Consider the following 18,903-nt stretch of genomic DNA (forward strand, 5'->3'; position numbering starts at 1 on the left):
CATTGATTTATATTAGAAGTGATAGGGGGGTGAATATGATGCACCATTAAATGAATTTTGTGCACAACATGGCATTATTCACCAAACTACAGCCCCTTATTCTCCACAGCAAAATGGAATTGCTGAAAGGAAGAATAGAACCCTCAAAGAAATGATGAATGCCATGTTACTAAGTTCAGGCTTACCACAGAACTTGTGGGGGAAAGCAATATTGTCTGCTAATTATGTTCTTAATAGAATACCCCACAAGAAAACCAACAATACTCCTTATGAATTGTGGAAAGGTCGACCGCCTTCCTACCAATACTTAAAAGTGTGGGGGTGTTTGGCAAAAGTTGAAGTTCCTGTTCCTAAAAAGACTAAAATTAGACCAAAAATAGTAGATTGTGTGTTTATTGGTTATGCTCAGAATAGTAGTGCATATCAGTTTCTGACTTATAAATCAGAAATACCTGATATAGATGTGAACACTATTATAGAGTCAAGGAATGTTGTGTTTTTTGAACATGTCTTTCCTTACAAGAAAGGACAAGAGTTCAGTTCACAGAAAAGAACTTATGATTGTACACAAAGTCAAGAGACTAATGACAATCAAACACAAGAGACTAGTAATAGTCTCGACCAACAGGATTTAACTGATGATGAACCAAAACGAAGTAAGAGAGCGAGAACATCAAAATCCTTTGGTCCAGATTTTCTAACATACCTATTAGAAAATGAACCTCAAAACTTTAAGGCAGCAATGACAGGTCCTGAAGCACCTTTGTGGAAAGAGGTTGTTAATAATGAAATTGAATCCATTATGTAAAATCATACTTGGGAATTGGTGGATCTTTCACTAGGTTCTAAACCTCTTGGATATAAATGGATATTCAAGAGAAAAATGAAAACAGATGGTTCAATTGACAAGTATAAAGCGAGACTTGTAGTTAAAGGTTACAGACAAAAGGAAGGCCTGGACTATTTTGACATATATTCCCCTGTAACAAGAATAATATCCATTCGCATGCTTATTTCTATAGCAGCGTTGTTTAATTTAGAAATACATCAAATGGATGTTAAGACAGCATTCTTAAACGGTGATCTAAATGAAGAGATTTATATGGAGCAACCCGAAGGGTTTGTAGTATCAAGGTAAGAAAAGAAAGTTTGTCGACTTGTAAAATCCCTTTATGGATTAAAACAAGCACCTAAGCAGTCAAAATGGCATGAAAAATTTGATCATGCAATGCTTACTAATGGGTTTAAGATAAACGAATGTGACAAATGCGTCTATGTTAAAAACACTGACCAAGGATATGTCATAATTTGTCTTTATGTGGATGACATGCTTATCATTGGAAGCAGTCAAAACATGATCAAATCAACTAAGCAGATGCTTAACAAAAGATTTGATATGAAAGATATGGGGGTCGCAGATGTTATATTAGGAATGAAAATTACTAAAACATCTGACGGATATGCATTATCTCAATCTCATTATATTGAGAAAATTCTTGATAAATTTATCAAGGATGATTTGAATTTAACTAGAACACCTGTAGACATCAGTCTTTATTTATCGAAAAATAAAGGTGATGCAGTGTCTCAGTTAAAATACTCCCAAATCATTGGAAGCCTAATGTACCTGATGGGTCGTTGAACACACCAAAATTAAATACTAAACTATACCAAATTCAATCAGAATAATGGCAAGTTCAGGTATCGATCCACAGGGACTATTGTGAAATTAAACTAATTTAATTGTTAAATTCCTAAATTAATTTTGATAAAAAGATTGAATGATCATAACCTAATTTAATAACGAATAAATTAAACTAAGGAATTAAATTATCAATAATAAATGAAATTGGATTTACTGAATTGGGGAAAAATCCTAGGGTAGAGAATTCACCATTAACCACATAATTAGGGTTTCCAATTGAAATCAATTATGCTATGGTTTGAACGGATTAATGCTTCGCAACTACAAGCTCAAAGCATTTAACAAGAAGATCATCACATTCAATATACGAGCACGAACCATCTCAAGTAATACGAACCGTTCACTCTAAACTAAGGTAGTGATACGACTCGTTCTTCGTAGTATGGTTCGTCCCATACCTTGAATGTGAAGGAAAAGAAAACAATTGTATGGATAACATTTAACAATCACAGAAAGTCAAATATTCGAAAGAATAATGAAAATTATATAAAACAAACTTCTAAATCACCATACAAATGTTCAAACCTTTACATAATTAAAAATCAAAAAGAAAACTAAATAATTACATGGCTAGGGTTTCATCAAAACCCTATAAAAAGAAGACTAGCCACTCATGGAGGAGTGGAAGGAGGTAGAAGGAGAATGAACCACCATGGGAGACATCTTGGAGATTTTGTTTCTCTTCTTTTCCAAACCCTAGCCTCTCCCTTTAGGTCAAAACAACTTCCGAACCCTAATCCAGCCTTTTACTTGCCTTTTTACACTTCCAATCTCGTCCAAACAGGTTTAAAACGTCGGTTTGACTTTCCCAGAAAAAGTCAACGCACGTGCCGAAAAAGTCAACGCACGTACGGGAAAGTCAACTCTGCCCAAATTCTGTCTTTTTGCTCATTTTATGCTCCGACAATATACAACCTGATTGACACTCAACACACATAAAATATATAGTTTGACCAGCAAGTGAAGTTAAGAGATTCTAATTAACGGCCTCAATGACGTACATTTCGGCCTTAATCACATCCCCCAACTTACTACTTGCTAGTCCTCAAGCAAGTAAAATAAAATAAAATTAAACAAAATCTATATATTTCCTCTTTCGTGGGAAAACGGTTGCATTTAGCATATGCAACAAGCCTTTAAACCACAAGGTTGCCTCAAGTGGACGAGTAAAGTCTCGTGAGGGTTTCCAGAAATGATACCCACAAACATTAACATATTCATATATGCTCAACAACAAATGACTACACTACTCCACCTAACAATCAACTTATGTGCCACTACAGTGTGATATTTAGACATCATGAGTCATTAAAGACATAGTGGACAAGCATGAAGGAACCTATTGAGTCAAAACCACAATTCAGTTAATACAAAAGTAAAGTTCTCTATACTTGTGCATGCTAGTAGACAAGTCATGAGTATCCTCGGTGTAAAGTGCAATCTCCATATTAGTTAACTATCCACTATAATAGCCCAGTGTAACTCATAATAACACCTATCATATACAGAAAAACTAACCTGTTGCAGCCAAGATTTTCAAAAGTTGTTTTTATTTATTTATTTATTATTTTTTAAATGACTGTGTAATGTCCTGATCCATTAAGCTTTCTAATCAACCCATGTAACAAGCATTGGGCCAATGACTCCCAAACCAGACGGTTTTAGGGCACTAGGTGTAAAGACACCCCTACGGGCTTAATAACTCGAGTTGAAAAGGCTACGAATCCGAACAAGTCATTCTTCTTATTTTTCCTTAACTGTGCAATGTCCATGTCCCATAAGCTTTCTAATTAACGCATGTAACAAGCATTGGGCCAATGACTCCCAAACCAGACGGTTTTAGGGCATTAGGTGTAGAGACACCCCTACGGGCTTAATAACTCGAGTTAAAAAGGCTACGGACCCAAACTGGTCAAGTGGTGTTTTTTTGTTTTTTTTTTTTGTTTTTAAGAATCTTGGCTCCTCATTTATTCTTTTTTGCAACTCTAGCTATTATCAATGATGTACACCAGGGATTATAATAAAAAGATCACTGCTATGATAGTGTGCTCATGTGAATTAAGGCATACTCATGACAAGTGTACTAATACCACAAACACAGACAACTCTCCTCGTGCAAACATCACATGCAAGTATCTACCCAATAAACCCTTTTCATACAAGTCTACTATGATCTCCAAATAACATATGCAAATATCATCACCCTACTAGCAAAAAGTCACATTAGGTGAAGTAATGCAGTCAAGTGAAACAGGTATAAGCATGGATTATGAGCCAAATAGGAATGCACAAAATAAAATATAACCCTCATCCCCCAACTTGAATATGACATTGTCCTCAATGGAAAAGTAAAGAGAAATGAGAGAATATTACCAGAATTGTAGGTGCACATCCAGGTAGGCAGAGAGTAACATATAGACACTTCACACTGTTTTTTTTTTTTTTTTTTGAAGAAAAGAAAGAACTAAAAATAAAAATAAAAAAGACAAAGCAATATACAGGTGGGTACTATGGGGAAGCCGGTGGCGGTGGTGGCGCCGAAGAGGTGGAACCTCTGGCCTTTTTGGAGGCCCGAGCAGATACACGTCGACCCATATCCTGCACACACTAAAAGCAAATAGACAAAAAACCGTAGAACCAATCATGAGAATAAAATAAACCGTAGAACCAATCATGAGAATAAAATAAAATATGAAAGCACAAGTTGGCCCACTAATGTCCCACATGCAATTTCCCTTTTTTTTTTTTATTTGTTTTTTTTTTCTTTTTGTAAATAAAAACAAAAATAATTAAATAAATGAATAAAAATGACCTTAAATTAAATTAACGAAATTAGAAACTACACTAAACTAAACTAGAAAATAACTAAACTACAAAATAGACTAAGATATAGAATAAAATAACCTAAACTAACCGATTTATTTTATTTTATTTATTTATTTATTTACGAAAATAGAAAATTAAAAATAAATAAATAAATAAATAAAATTCAAATTTTTTTTGTATAAAAAATTATAAATAAAATAATTGTATCTTTATTTATTTATTTTTAAAATTTATTTATGTATTTATTTAAAATTTATTTACTTAAATAAATTAAAAATGAAATAAATAAATAATAAAAAAACAAAACAAAACAAAACCACACCGTTTTTTTCTTTTTTTTTTTTCAAACTTTCCGCACTGGCCCACGCACCTGCTTATTAAGCAGTGTGCGATTTGTGAGTTTGCCACTTTCCCGCACGTGCGGGGTCCAGGCCGCATGTGCGGCGATTTCAATCCATTCCAGGCGAATTTTTTATTTTTTATTTTTTGGTTCGGCGTCCCGCACGTGCGAGGCCCAAGCCGCACGCGCGGCTTGGTCAATGCCCTTGGTGCCGCACCTGCTTTAAAGCAGGGTGCTACAGCTCAAATTCACAATTTTTTTATATATATATAAATATATATATTCTATTTGTATTTGTTTACAATTGAACATGTATAACAACAATTTTTTTTATTTTATTTTATTTTTATTTTTAAATTGAACAAGTATAACAACTATTTATTTATTTTTATTTTTTTTAAACACAGAAAACAAACAAGAAAGCAGGCTATTTTTTTTTTTTTTTTAACTAACTCTCAGCACCTAACAAAAGGCACCAGAGTTATGACATAAAGTTGCCACTTCAGAATCCCCCAAGTAATAAAACCCAGCGTAGTGTATAGCCTTCGGGCTAGTATAACCCAAATATACTTAACCATTTCTACCTTCAATTGACATCCGAAATAAATATAGCACATAAGAACATAACGGAATGCCCACTAAAGGTATAATCTTCACGCGAAAATCACAGGTACTACTTTTCTCCCTAACTGTATTTGTAACTTTCCCTATTCTCCAACAGGGTGACAGACTAGGTTGATTTGGTATCCAGAATCGAGGCGCATAAAGCTACCTCAACCTATGGGGTTGCCATAGAGAGTTCAAGCTGAGGTAGTTTTGAAGCAATCTCCACACCCCTGGGTATTTAAACCAGACTCTAGTCTCGAAAATCCCAAACCTTTGTGTTCTAGGCTTTGCCATTCGAACTCTAGTTTCCACCGTCTCAGTTGGTCTCCTAGGAACTCACTACAAACACGGTTAGGTGGCTATATCAGACCGTCAGATGTCGTTCGGGCACGGCAAACACCAAAGGAATTACACCTTTAGAGGATTTAAAGTCTCCTAGACGCAAGTGAAGCATAACGAAAACAAAGAAAAACAAAATAACATAGAAGGGAAATAAAAGAGAATAAGGAATCAATCTATCAATCATAATAAAATGGGTCCATCAAACCCCTGGGTAAAGGAAAATGATCCTTCCTAGTCGAGGAATTTAGTCTCCTATAATCAATGCAGCCTCGCCACCCAGTAGTGGTTCGTGTGGGAACTAACTCTCCTCCCTCATTCTCAACAACGGTGATGCCTGATTTCTTGGGCACCACTTGTGTGGGACTCACCCACTTGCTATCTGAGATGGGGTACATGATACCCGCATCCAACAATTTCAAAACCTCATTAACTGACCCATCAATATCAAAATTTTCAAACCCAAAATGACCTAGACAAGCCTCTAAAGGGTCCTCTACAATAATGGAGGGCAAAGCCTCCTCCACAATCTCATCCACAACATCCACTAATAAGCACTCTTCTCTCTCATGAGGTTGTTGGGATGCTTGGAAAACATTAAGTTTCACTTGCATGTTACCAAATGAAACTTCCATAACCCCGGTTCGACAATTTATGCATGCATTGGCCGTAGCCAAGAAAGGTCGACCTAAGATCACCGGGATTTGTTTCTTAGAACTGGTTACCGGTTCCATATCTAACACCAAAAAGTCAACAGGGAAGTAGAATCTATCAACCTTAACTAGCACATCCTCAATCATGCCACGTGGCACTCTGAGGGACCGGTCAGCCAATTGAAGAGTGACAGTAGTGGGCTTCAACTCGCCAAGCCCAAATTCCTCGTACACAGAGTACGGAAATAAATTGACACTAGCCCCTAAATCTAATAAGGCCCTATCAATGAAATGGTCCCCTATAATGCATGCAATGGTTGGGGCACCCGGGTCCTTAAGCTTAGGAGGTGTGTCATTCAACAAGATGGAGCTTACTTGCTCCATGAGTAGGACCTTTTGGGACACATGTGTCCTAGATTTACGCTTTTGCGTACAAAGGTCCTTCAGAAATTTCGCATATGATGGTACTTGCTTAATCGCCTCCAACAGGGGGAGGTTGATTTTTACCTGTTTAAAGACATCCATCATTGCCTCCATAGATGCCGCCTTCTTATTAAAAGGGGATGGTGTATTGAGGCATTGGGGAAAGGGTGCTTTAGGCACATATGGAGTGCTAGGGACTAACTTATCCCTCTTAAGTGTTTCCCCCTCACCCTTGCTCTCATTAGGTGTACCCCCAATGTCACCCTTCTTAACTCTAGTTGCATCTGGCACAACCGACTGAGGCTCTAACTTCGTACCACTTCTCAAAGCAACCACCGCCTGCACTTACTCATGTTGCTTGCCATTCCCACACGAACTCTCTGCCCTGTATTGTCCTTTAGGGTTGGCCACAGTTTGACTTGGTAATTTTCCCTCCTCTCTCCGATTCATGTAGTTAGCTATTTGACCCAATTGGGTCTCTATCTTGGCAATAGAGTGAGTGTGGGAGTGAACTATTGGTGCTAACCCCTTAAGTTTTGAGAGAACTTCCAACACCTGAGTCTCAAAGACAGAGTTGCCCTGAGGAACAGGCGGGGGTTGTGGTTGCTGGTACAGTTGTGGAGGTCGATAAGGTTGCGGTGGTTGGTAGGATGATTGGTTGGCAAAATTATTGAAATTCTACCTTGGTGGTGGAGGATTATAAGAAGTGCCTTGTGAAGGGGGTCTCCATGAGAGGTTAGGGTGATTTCTCTATCCCGGATTATATGTGTTGGAGTATGGATCATTACCCGGGTTGGAGAATCCTTGAGCCACATTCACATGCTCTTGGACTAACTCCGGAAATTATGATGTCGAAGGGCACTCACTCAAGTCATGAGCAGGGCTCGCACATATAACACATGCCTCACGGAATTGAGGCTGATCTTGCTAGGTAGGGGCATGTCCCGTAGTTAATAAGTGGTCTATCTTGTGGGATAGTGCCTCTACTTGTTGGGCTAACTCTAGGTTTTGCCCGACCTCATAAATGCCCCCTCTTTTCGGGGCTCCAACTACGGGTTGCCGGACTTACCGGGCTGCGGATGCATGGTGAAGGGAATTATCACTTAGGTTCTCAAACAATTGCCATGCCTCGGCATCATTTTTAGACATAAATGTCCCACCACAGGACGAATCCACCATTTGGCGGTGCGGCTCAGTTAAGCCATAATAAAATGTTTGAACAAGTTGCCAATTAGGCACTTGGTGGTGAGGACACTGTTGGAGAAGGTCTCTCAGTCTTTCCCACGTCTCATGGAATTGCTCGCCATCTATTTGAGCAAAGTTTGTGATGGCTCACCTAAGCTGGTTGGTTTTACCTATGGGAAAGTACTTCTCTAAGAACCGTTGCTGTAATTGGTCCCAAATTGTGATTGAATTAGCAGGTAAAGAATTTAGCCAGTGTTTGGCTTTATCCTTTAACGAGAATGGAAACAATCGCAACATTAAGGCCTCATTTGTGAAATTCTGGATCCTCACTGTCGAGCAAATTTCCAGAAATTCATTCAAATGCTTATAAGGACCATCATGAGTTAGTTCATGGAATGATGGGAGCATTTGTATAGTGCTGGACTTAATCTCATAATGAGCAGCAATGGTGTTGGGTAATTAGATGCATGATGGTGATGTATATGCGGTGGGTGTAAAATAATCCTTAAGTGTCCGGTTAGGCACATTCGGGACATTAGGATCTGCCGTCTCTAATGGCTCAATGTATGAATATTCAAGCCTAGGAATACGGGCAGAGGTCCTAAGTCTCCTAAGGGTCCTTTCTAGTTCAAGGTCCAAACTCCACAATTCAGGACGACAAGAACGACGCCCGTGCATACACTACCCAAACACACACACAAGTTCCGATTCTGTGCACTAAGTATGAAAGCAAAATACCAAAGGAAGAAATACTCACAATGGTTTAACGAAAACGCTTTACTCGTCTTGCGGATGCTTGACGTGTAGACGTTGTCTCCAACCTCTGTTTGAGCTTTGACTTCCGTTTTAGCACTTTGGTGCTTTGCTTGTGAGTGTTTGCTTCTGTTTACTCACTTTAGCGCTGCGGTGTTTTTTATTTTTGAAGCTTGGCTGCGCTCCGCGTGCACTTCAGTGATAGCTCCAATTTCAAACGCTCTGCACACTTAGCAACACCAAAAGCATAAAATCCTAAACTAAAAATTAAAATAAGAATGTAACTTTAAATTAACTAATTTCGCCAGAAGTCCCCGGCAACGGCGTCAAAATTTGATGGGTCGTTGAACACACCAAAATTAAATACTAAACTATACCAAATTCAATCAGAATAATGGCAAGTTCAGGTATTGATCCACAGGGACTATTGTGAAATTAAACTAATTTAATTGTTAAATTCCTAAATTAATTTTGATAAAAAGATTGAATGATCATAACCTAATTTAATAATGAATAAATTAAACTAAGGAATTAAATTATCAATAATAAATGAAATTGGATTTACTGAATTGGGGAAAAATCCTAGGGTAGAGAATTCACCACTAACCACATAATTAGGGTTTTCAATTGAAATCAATTATGCTATGGTTTGAACGGATTAATGCTTCGCAATTACAAGCTCAAAGCATTTAACAAGAAGATCATCACATTCAATATACGAGCACGAACCATCTCAAGTAATACGAACCGTTCACTCTAAACTAAGGTAGTGATACGACTCGTTCTTCGTAGTATGGTTCGTCCCATACCTTGAATGTGAAGGAAAAGAAAACAATTGTATGGATAATATTTAACAATCACAGAAAGTCAAATATTCGAAAGAATAATGAAAATTATATAAAACAAACTTCTAAATCACCATATAAATGTTCAAACCTTTACATAATTAAAAATCAAAAAGAAAACTAAATAATTACATGGCTAGGGTTTCATCAAAACCCTAGAAAAAGAAGACTAGCCACTCATGGAGGAGTGGAAGGAGGTAGAAGGAGAAGGAACCACCATGGGAGACATCTTGGAGATTTTGTTTCTCTTTTTTTTCAAACCCTAGCCTCTCCCTTTAGGTCAAAACAACTTCCGAACCCTAATCCAGCCTTTTACTTGCCTTTTTATACTTCCAATCTCGTCCAAACAGGTTTAAAACGTCGGTTTGACTTTCCCAGAAAAAGTCAACGCACGTGCAGAAAAAGTCAACGCACGTACGGGAAAGTCAACTCTGCCCAAATTCTGTCTTTTTGCTCATTTTATGCTCCGACGATGTACAACCTGATTGACACTCAACACACATAAAATATATAGTTTGACCAGCAAGTGAAGTTAAGAGATTCTAATTAACGGTCTCAATGACGTACATTTCGGCCTTAATCAGTACCTAATGAATTGTACTCGTCCTGATATAGCTTATGCTATCAGTAAATTGAGTAGGTACACTAGTAACCCTAGAGAAGACCATTGGAAAATGATCATTCGGGTTCTTAGATATCTAAGATTTACTCGTGATCATGGTTTGAACTTTACTTGATATCCAGCAGTACTCGAAGGTTATTGTGATGCCAATTGGATATCGGATACCAAAGATTCAAAATCCACTAGTGGATATGTCTTGACTCTAGGAGGCACTGTTGTTTCTTGGAAGTCCACGAAACAAACTTGCATCGCACAATCCACAATGGAATCTGAGTTCATTGCTTTAGACAAAGCAGGTGAAGAAGCAGAATGGCTTCATCATTTCTTAGAAGACATTCCAATGTGGCCAAAACCTGTGCCAGCTATTTGCATTCATTGTGATAGTCAATCTGCAATAGGCAGGGCACAGAATCATATGTATAATGGTAAGTCACGACATATTCGTCGTCGACATAATACCGTAAGGAAATTGTTGTCAAACAGAATAATCTCAATAGATTATATAAAATCTAAAGCGAATATTACGGATCTGTTAACAAAAGGTTTGACTAAAGAGCTAGTGTATAGTTCATCAAAGAGGATGGGCTTAAAGCCTATTACATAAGAGTCATCATAATGGTAACCCTACTTATATGACTGGAGATCCCAAGAACTAAGTTCAAAGGGACAACTAAGTTATGTATGGCTCGCCAGAAATCACCAAAGGATTAAGTTCCTACCCATTCCTATGGTGAGAGTGATATCTACAACATATGTTGTATGTAGGGGTATAAGGATAAGCTTTGCTTTTAATGATTACTTATATCTTGATTGAGGCATAAATCAAGACGAGTATAAGGAGATACTCACAATAAGAATCACCTATATGAGTGTTGAACTGGGGCCGGTTCTATGAGAATGAAGAGGCTAAATTCTCTAGAAACACTTATGAAAACCAGGCGCGTTCAAGGCCAAAATGAACACAACAGTGAGAACCACGATGTGTTAGAAGATATTTTGTGTGAAATCTATTATCTTGGCTTACATAAACGGCTGAATAATTCAAGGCATCGCGTCCATTGGTTAGCCAGTAAGTCCGATAGGTTATCACTAGGGAAGGTTCAAGGCCGAAAACTACCTATCCTGATGCAAGATATTTTCGACTTATACTCTTTCGATAAATCTGCATATTGTTGCATTTCCGTTGTTATCAAATTCTATTAATGTGGGGGATTGTTAGAAATTGTTATAAAATTCAAAATTCTGGATAAAATCAGAATTTTTTTCTAAGTTTGGTCTATTTTTTAGGTATGGCCCGTGCGTCGATTTTCACGGGTCAAAGTGGTAACGCGTTCTATGCTGCGTTGTGATTCACGTGGTATATTTGGTTGCTCAAAACCATTACCGAGTGAATGGAAAATTGAAGCCAAAGTGTGCTCCATGGAAATGGAGTTTTGGTGGAAATTCCTTAAGGTTGTAAAATGGCTTGTCCCACATTGATTTGGTGGGAGGTTTTGAATGGGTTTATAAGGCTTGGGTTTAGTACTTGGGGTGTGCCCTAAGTGGTACCCAAGTGTTTTAGAGGGAGAGGTTATGTGCAAAATGGGCTAGACCCATTGAACCCAAAAATCACCACATACGCGCGCTGCCGCCGTCCGTCCGGTCGGGCGGGCTGGGTTGGGCCTCGGCTTGGGCGCGGGTGTGTGGTGTGAGGTTGGGTTGGGCTTGTTAGGCCCAATACTAATCTTTTTGGGGCCAAAAACATTTGAATTTTATTTTATTTTTGGTAAAATAAAATCCAGAATTCAAATTAAACTGGTTTGGTTTTTCTGTATATCCAAACAGGGCCATTCCCGTATTAAACCGGAAATAATCTGATCCGGATTTACTGTACACCCAAACAAGGCCCTTCCCGTTTTTGTTATCTGTTTGAATTGTAACCCAATAGATTTAAATCTGTTTGAATTCAAAACCAACAGGTATCATACCTGTTCAATTCAAAAACCTAGAGCCACCATTCCATCTGTAAATAGGATAGCCCTCATTTGGATTTTTATAACTCTAATTTTCGTCCTTCATAATTCTGCAAACATCCTCTTCATTTTGCTGCATTATTTTCTTGTTAGAGAGAGTATAAACACTTTGTGTGTTCGTTAGACAAACAATTTGTAGTGCTGCTATTGTTTGTAGTAGATCATTTTATTCTGGGAGATAGATGTCCACATTCTGAAAGCATCGTAGAGAGGACGAATCTGTCTTAAGGACACAGTGTTAAACACTGGACTTGATCAGTTTATAATTCGAAGAAATTAAATCAAGTAAGTTATTTAATTAATTTTTGTGTTATTGTTATTTATTTAAATCAGATTTTAATTTTGTTTCTGTAACAAAATAAAATCTATATTTATTTATTTATTTATTATTTCGAGTTTGATTTTTGTAATCAAACAAATTCTCTCATTTTCTTTATTTCTTTAAATTCTAATTGTTGTTTTGTACACAATAGAATTAAATCTTTTAAATACAGTGAAGATTGTCCAACAATAACGATAACTGAATTAATTGTTTTATGAATTAAAATTTTAAGAACAATGTAATATAATTATAAGATATTTCTTGAGGTTTAGAAAAAACATAACAACCTTCACAGTTAATATAATTATTCTAGAATCTCTTTTAATAAGGTTAAAGAGGCAAAAATTAATATAGGTGATATGAAGACACAAATATACACAAAGTAAATATACATCTCAATATAAAAAAATTGACCATATTATTTTTTTTCAATCATACAACTAACAAATTTATGATGAAAACGGACAAAAAATGTTATCCGAATTAAAATCTTAAGAAAACCTAGTATAATTATGCAATATTCGCGGGACTTAGGTGTCGTTTGGCATTGGCTAAAATAGTCAACTTTTTTGTGTTGAGACTTTTTTAGCCTGGCTTTTTTAGCCACGTTTGGTTTTTGTTTTGAGACTATTTTGACTATTGTGAGAGAAAAAGTATAATGATTATGGATAAAAAGTTGTATTTTGTTTTAGGATAAAGCTTGGTAGCTCTAAAATCCCTCCCCCTAATCCCCCTAATTTCCTTTTTTGGAAACTGTTTTCTTTTTCTTTTCTTTTTTTTTTTTTTTTTTTTTACTTGAAATGGCATTTCGGGGGATTCGGGTTCCCCCCTTTTCGGGGGATGAATCACTGCCCTTTGTTTTATTGACTTATATAGCCTGTTTTGTCTTTTTTGTACTTTTTTAGCTCCAACAAGTTTACCAAACGAGAGCTTATTGTATTAACCTTAGAGAAGATTAGTTTAATTTACCTTATTTATTAGGGTAAATTACATTGATCTCCTTGAGATTTAGAAAAAAATAAAGCAAGCCATACAAGTTTGGCATAATTACACTAAACTTCCTTAAGGTTTTTTATTTCACATATCATTTGACACCATTTTCATTAGAAATTTATTAGTTATATGAATGAAAAAATAATGTTATCATATCTTTTACATTTAAATATATATTTTACCTTATATATTTTTGTGTTTTCATAGTATGTGCATTATTTTTTGTCTCGTTAACTTTATTGAAAGAAAAATCAACATAATTATGTCATAACTGTAATGTTTACTGTATTTATCTTCACAAATTAAGGAATGTCAACATAATTTAGCGTATTAGGCATCATTTGGCAATTTTATAAGTCAAAAAGTCACTTAAAAAAATTAAAAAGTCAATAAATACCCAAAGTCAAATATTGATTTCCATTCACTTTAACTTTTGTACATATTTTTGTAAAAAAAATAATAAATTCAAAAGTCATTTCAAACATATTGGCCACATTTGATTTGATTTTCAAAAATTTATTTTATAATTTAAAAAATACAAATTAATTTGATGAAAGAAATAAAGAAAAAAATAGTTTACACATTTTAAAATTTTTTTTGTTCCTAAACACAAACTAAACATGACATTAATTTTTTTCGTATTATATTTTAATCAAAAAATAAAAAATTAACTAAAAAAAATAGGTCCCGAAGAACTCCTCCTATGAAACACAATGAACACGTACATGCCACGTGCATCCAACACATGTATCTATTTTTGTTGCTAGAAATGGGTTGAGTGGAGTCGAGTTGTTTACCAAATTCGTTTATTAAACTCAAACTCATCTCATTAATAATAAAAGCATTTGAGCTCGACTCGATAAAGTTTTTTATTTTTATTTTTATTATTTAAATAAATATTTAAAAAATAAAAATATTATTTATATTACTTAATATATAAATAATATATTTATTATATAATTTAAATAAAAATAAGGCAATTATACTTATTTGAGAATTCGAACTCAACTCATTTGTTAAACGAGTTTAATATTTGAATTTGAGTCTAAGGGGTAATTTAAAATGATCTAAATAAATATATTTTTTTACATTTTATGAAATATAAATTGAATATAAATTGATTTTAAAATAATATAATACAAAGATAAGGTGACTTAAATATAGTAATAAAATAATATAATAATAAATTTTTCACTTTTAATATTTTTAAGTAATGACGAACGCGGAGCCCAACCGAATCAACCCTTTAACAAGGTGAACCGAGCCAGCTCCCGATCGATTCATTTATTATACATTTTCAAAACTTAACGCACACAACACGCATATATGTATTTGTATTTCAGTTTCTCGGCCGAGAAAACTATCGAAAGAGGACAAAAAGAAAAAGAAAAAGAAAAAGAAAAAATCTTCAGAAACTCATAACTTTCTCTTGTTCGAGGGTGGTTTTGAAGATTCACAACTGCAGCTTATTTCAAATAATTTTCTGGGTCACCCAAATGGAGGATTTTATTGTGTATTTTTGTAGTTTCAGGATTAAATTCTGTTGAATAAACTTCGAATTCTTGATATTCGATGTTTTGTGCTGGTATGTATTTGTATTTCAGTTTCTTGGCCGAGAAAACTATCCAAAAGGAAAAAGAAAAAATCTTTAGAAACTCGTATAACTTTTCTTGTTCAAGGGTGGTTCTGAAGATTCACTTTAGCAGCTTATTTTTTATAATTTTCTGGGTTACCAAGCGGAGGATTTTATTGTGTATTTTTTAGGTTATTTTATAGTTTCATGATGAAATTCTATTGAATGAACTTCGATCTCTCTCCCCGATACTTAAAATTCAATTGTTTTGTGTTGGTATGTTACTTGATTGGGGTTCATGGTCTTGCTGATGTCGTTAATTTTATAAATGGAACTAGATAAGGTGTGCAATTGAAGAGACTGTGGGTGAGAGTGGAGAGGGAATAGTGGGCAACTGAACAACAGTTTTTGTTGGTTGGTTTTACTTTTACAATGTTTATTTGGAAAAATTTAATGTTGGTGGGATAATTTTTGGAATCGAAATTGCGAGACGAAGCTTCAATCTAGTGAATTATGTGCTTTATATAATAGAATAGATTACAGTAGTGTTGGCTATGTTATGCAATAGTGAATGTTGGGCAGTTGAGGGAATATATTAGAAAAGGAGTAATTGTTGAGATGGATGTGTAAGAAGGAAGGAGATGGCATGGATTGAAGGTGAGTGGTAGCTTATGAGGTGGTTTTATCGCCTAAACAAATGTGGACTTCTAAGGCGGAGATGTTTAATGATTTTGTGTGCAACTTGTACCAGTGGAATGCTGAAAGAAATGTGGGTGGAGATGGTGAAACAAGGTGTAAATGTAATGACTTATGATTTAACAAAGATATGGAACTAGATTGAAATGAGTGGCAAAAAAACGTTGCTACAGATTACACAAGCAGTTGGGATGCAACTATTTTTGTTCCGTACAAGTATGCCTTCTCTTTAACTCTTAGCCAATTTCATACCAACTGAAAGTACTTTCTAGCGTTTGGTGAAATTATAGTTTCTGAATTTTTGAGGTATTCTCGTTTCAAAAGCTGGACTGAAAATCTCTATTATCATATATGGATTCTTAATTTCTTACCGTTTTTAGGTCACAATGAGGGTAAAAGATTTCAAATTCTATGAAACCAACTATTGCATATGCCAGATTATGCAGATGTTAGCAACCTAGCAATTACTAGCATGGCTTTTGCATGCATATTTTATGTGCTTTGCAAACTATTATGTTTCCTTGTTTGCCTTTTTGTAGTGCACATGGGTTTTGTTTAATATTTATGCTCTAGTTATAAGAGGGATGCTTTTCTTTCTCCTTTTAGTAGGTATATGTAGTAATTGCTAGAGCAAAATGATGAAAAAAAAATTCATGAAGCCGACCTGACCTGATTGGTACACAAGGCTTGTTTTGGGATCTAACATTGAACTTTGTTCATTGTTAGACAATCAAGATGACCGTCAAATTGTTAAACTGCAGATTGAGACAGAGACAGATGTAGTTGGTGGCGTCACTATAGACATATGTGGTAACGGGTTATAATGCTTAACAATGTGGTTGACAAGGGGGATTAAATCCAACTATGAGCAACAAAAGTGAATGCGTTTTTTGGTGATGCTTTAAGGGAAACTGTTTTGTCAGGCAAGTTAGAACTTACAAGTCCATGCTACATCTACAAATAAATTTTCCATGATTAGTGCATGAATTGTTATTTCAAATGGGCTACCTGGGCATCTCATCTCAAATATTGACAAGGATGTAGGTGCCAACTGAATAACCTTTGAGACTTGGATTGTTTGGTATTAGTGAATATCTCTTATTGAATGCCCGTGCAACTGGCAACTTTTTTGTGACTCTGGTGGTATCATCATGATACTATTGCTACAAAGATGATATTATAGAAATGCACTCATAATCTGAAATACAAGGAATATACAATTATTTATTTAAATTTATGTTTCCTCTTAGGTCTACCTCTTATTTCTCTGCAGGGAATGTAGCACAATTCCAAACAGTTGAATTCCTATTCCTGAAGAGTAACAAAGTTCAGATAATACAAAGTTCCTTGTACTTTTCCATCCTCTCCAGAACTTGCTAGCTTCTCCTTGATCATATTTTACAAAAAGAAGCCCAAAATTTCATTCCTTTCCTGATCCATGGGAACACCAGAGACCTCTCGGGAACCTTGCCCAGATCGTATCCTCGATGACGTTGGTGGTGCATTCGGCATGGGTGCTGTTGGAGGTTCGGCTTTCCACTTTATTAAAGGTATTTATAATTCGCCAAAAGGTGAGCGCTTAATTGGAGGCACACAAGCAGTGCGCATGAATGCACCTCGTGTTGGTGGTAGTTTTGCCGTCTGGGGTGGTCTTTTCTCCACATTTGACTGCACAATGGTCTATGTCCGCCAGAAAGAGGACCCATGGAATTCAATTATCGCAGGTGCTGCCACGGGAGGTTTCCTTCAGATGCGTCAGGGTTTGGGTGCTGCTTCAAGATCTGCTCTGTTTGGTGGGGTGTTACTTGCTTTGATTGAAGGAGCTGGGATCATGTTGAATAAAGTAATGAGCGCACAACAGAATTTTCCACCAATGGAAGAACAAATGCCCAATTCGGCCAGTGTGCCTGGATATCCAATGGGACAATTGCCTAGTCAAGCTCCACTAACCATGGGTGGCTTGGGAGATGGATCTTCATCTTCATCATCGTCATCATCAACATCTTCTTCATCTTCATCATGGTTCGGAGGGCTTTTTGGTGGTGGAAAGCAGGAAACAGGTATGAGCAGTGGAAGCAAGACACAGGTCTTGGAGAGCTTTGATTCACCAAGCCCTCCCACGTTTGAGTACAAGTGAGATTGGCAGCAAATATTGTGATGTGGTAAGCAGAAAACACACTATTACTAGTTGTGTGAAACTGTGATTTTGGTTTCTGAAAATTTTTGAATTATCAATTTGGGCCCTTTTTATTATTCTCTCTGATTGTGTAGGGGCTAGGGAGCATGGTTGATTGGCTTGTTGAATGGGGTGCCCTTTCACAAGTTTTCGATATTGGTAAAGGTAAAGCTAGCAAGTAGCGTCAAATCAAGTCGGAAGGCTTCTCTAGAACAGTTTCCTTTGTGCTAGTTTCTTTTCTTATCGTAGTATTTTTTGGATTAAGGATGACTTTACTACCAAATAATTCACTGGAACAGATTGCTGCCTTTAGTTGCCGGATACTTTAGTATGCACTACGCAAGTCACACTTGTTTCAGAAACCAGAAGTGATTTACATTTGTGTACTATAAAAGTGACTTGAAATTCTGTGTCTTGAGTTGGTATGTGAATATGGTTCAACAGGTTGGCCATGCATTACTTTCTTGAGTTTGCCAGTTCCATTTTCTTAGACGGAGAAAATTTCCACTTTTCTTTTCCAGGATAGTTGAACAACAATCTTGTGTTTCCAGAATTTGTTTTGAAATATCATTCCGTGACATAGAAGTCAAAATGAAAATGTATGCAGATGCAAACAAATGAGTCATGGGTATAGTTTTTTGGTAATGATAATGTCTAATAGCATCCATTGCTTGCTGCTTTTTGTGGAAATCTTCTTGGCAGCTTGGCGAATTCTTCTTCTTGAACAACAACTAATAGTAATAATACTATTTTGAAAAATTAATTTGGCTGGGAAGTATTAGTAATTAGGCTCTCAAACTGATCTAGAACAACCTTCAAACTCTTTTGTAAAGC

General features: G+C 36.0%; 1 protein-coding gene across 4 annotated transcripts; it reads left to right on the top strand.

Moving 5' to 3' along the window:
• Nucleotides 1-14,963: 14,963 nt before the first annotated feature.
• Nucleotides 14,964-18,477, top strand: LOC114313344 (mitochondrial import inner membrane translocase subunit TIM17-2). Of its 4 annotated transcripts, none has more exons than XM_082896241.1 (3): nucleotides 14,964-15,209; nucleotides 16,655-18,055; nucleotides 18,165-18,477. In XM_082896241.1, exon 2 carries the CDS (start codon nucleotides 17,332-17,334, stop codon nucleotides 18,028-18,030), a length of 699 nt encoding a protein of 232 aa, XP_082752367.1. In that variant the 5' UTR covers nucleotides 14,964-15,209; nucleotides 16,655-17,331; the 3' UTR covers nucleotides 18,031-18,055; nucleotides 18,165-18,477. The 4 variants fall into 4 exon arrangements, with proteins under 4 accessions (XP_082752367.1, XP_082752369.1, XP_082752368.1 ...); XM_082896243.1 differs by having other exon boundaries at nucleotides 17,167-18,055; XM_082896242.1 differs by lacking the exon at nucleotides 14,964-15,209 and having other exon boundaries at nucleotides 15,218-16,816; nucleotides 17,167-18,055.
• Nucleotides 18,478-18,903: the final 426 nt, after the last annotated feature.

The sequence above is a fragment of the Camellia sinensis genome, chromosome 11, assembly GCF_055761805.1.
Source record: "Camellia sinensis isolate YWXY chromosome 11, ASM5576180v1, whole genome shotgun sequence".
Classification (NCBI taxonomy): Eukaryota; Viridiplantae; Streptophyta; class Magnoliopsida; order Ericales; family Theaceae; genus Camellia; species Camellia sinensis.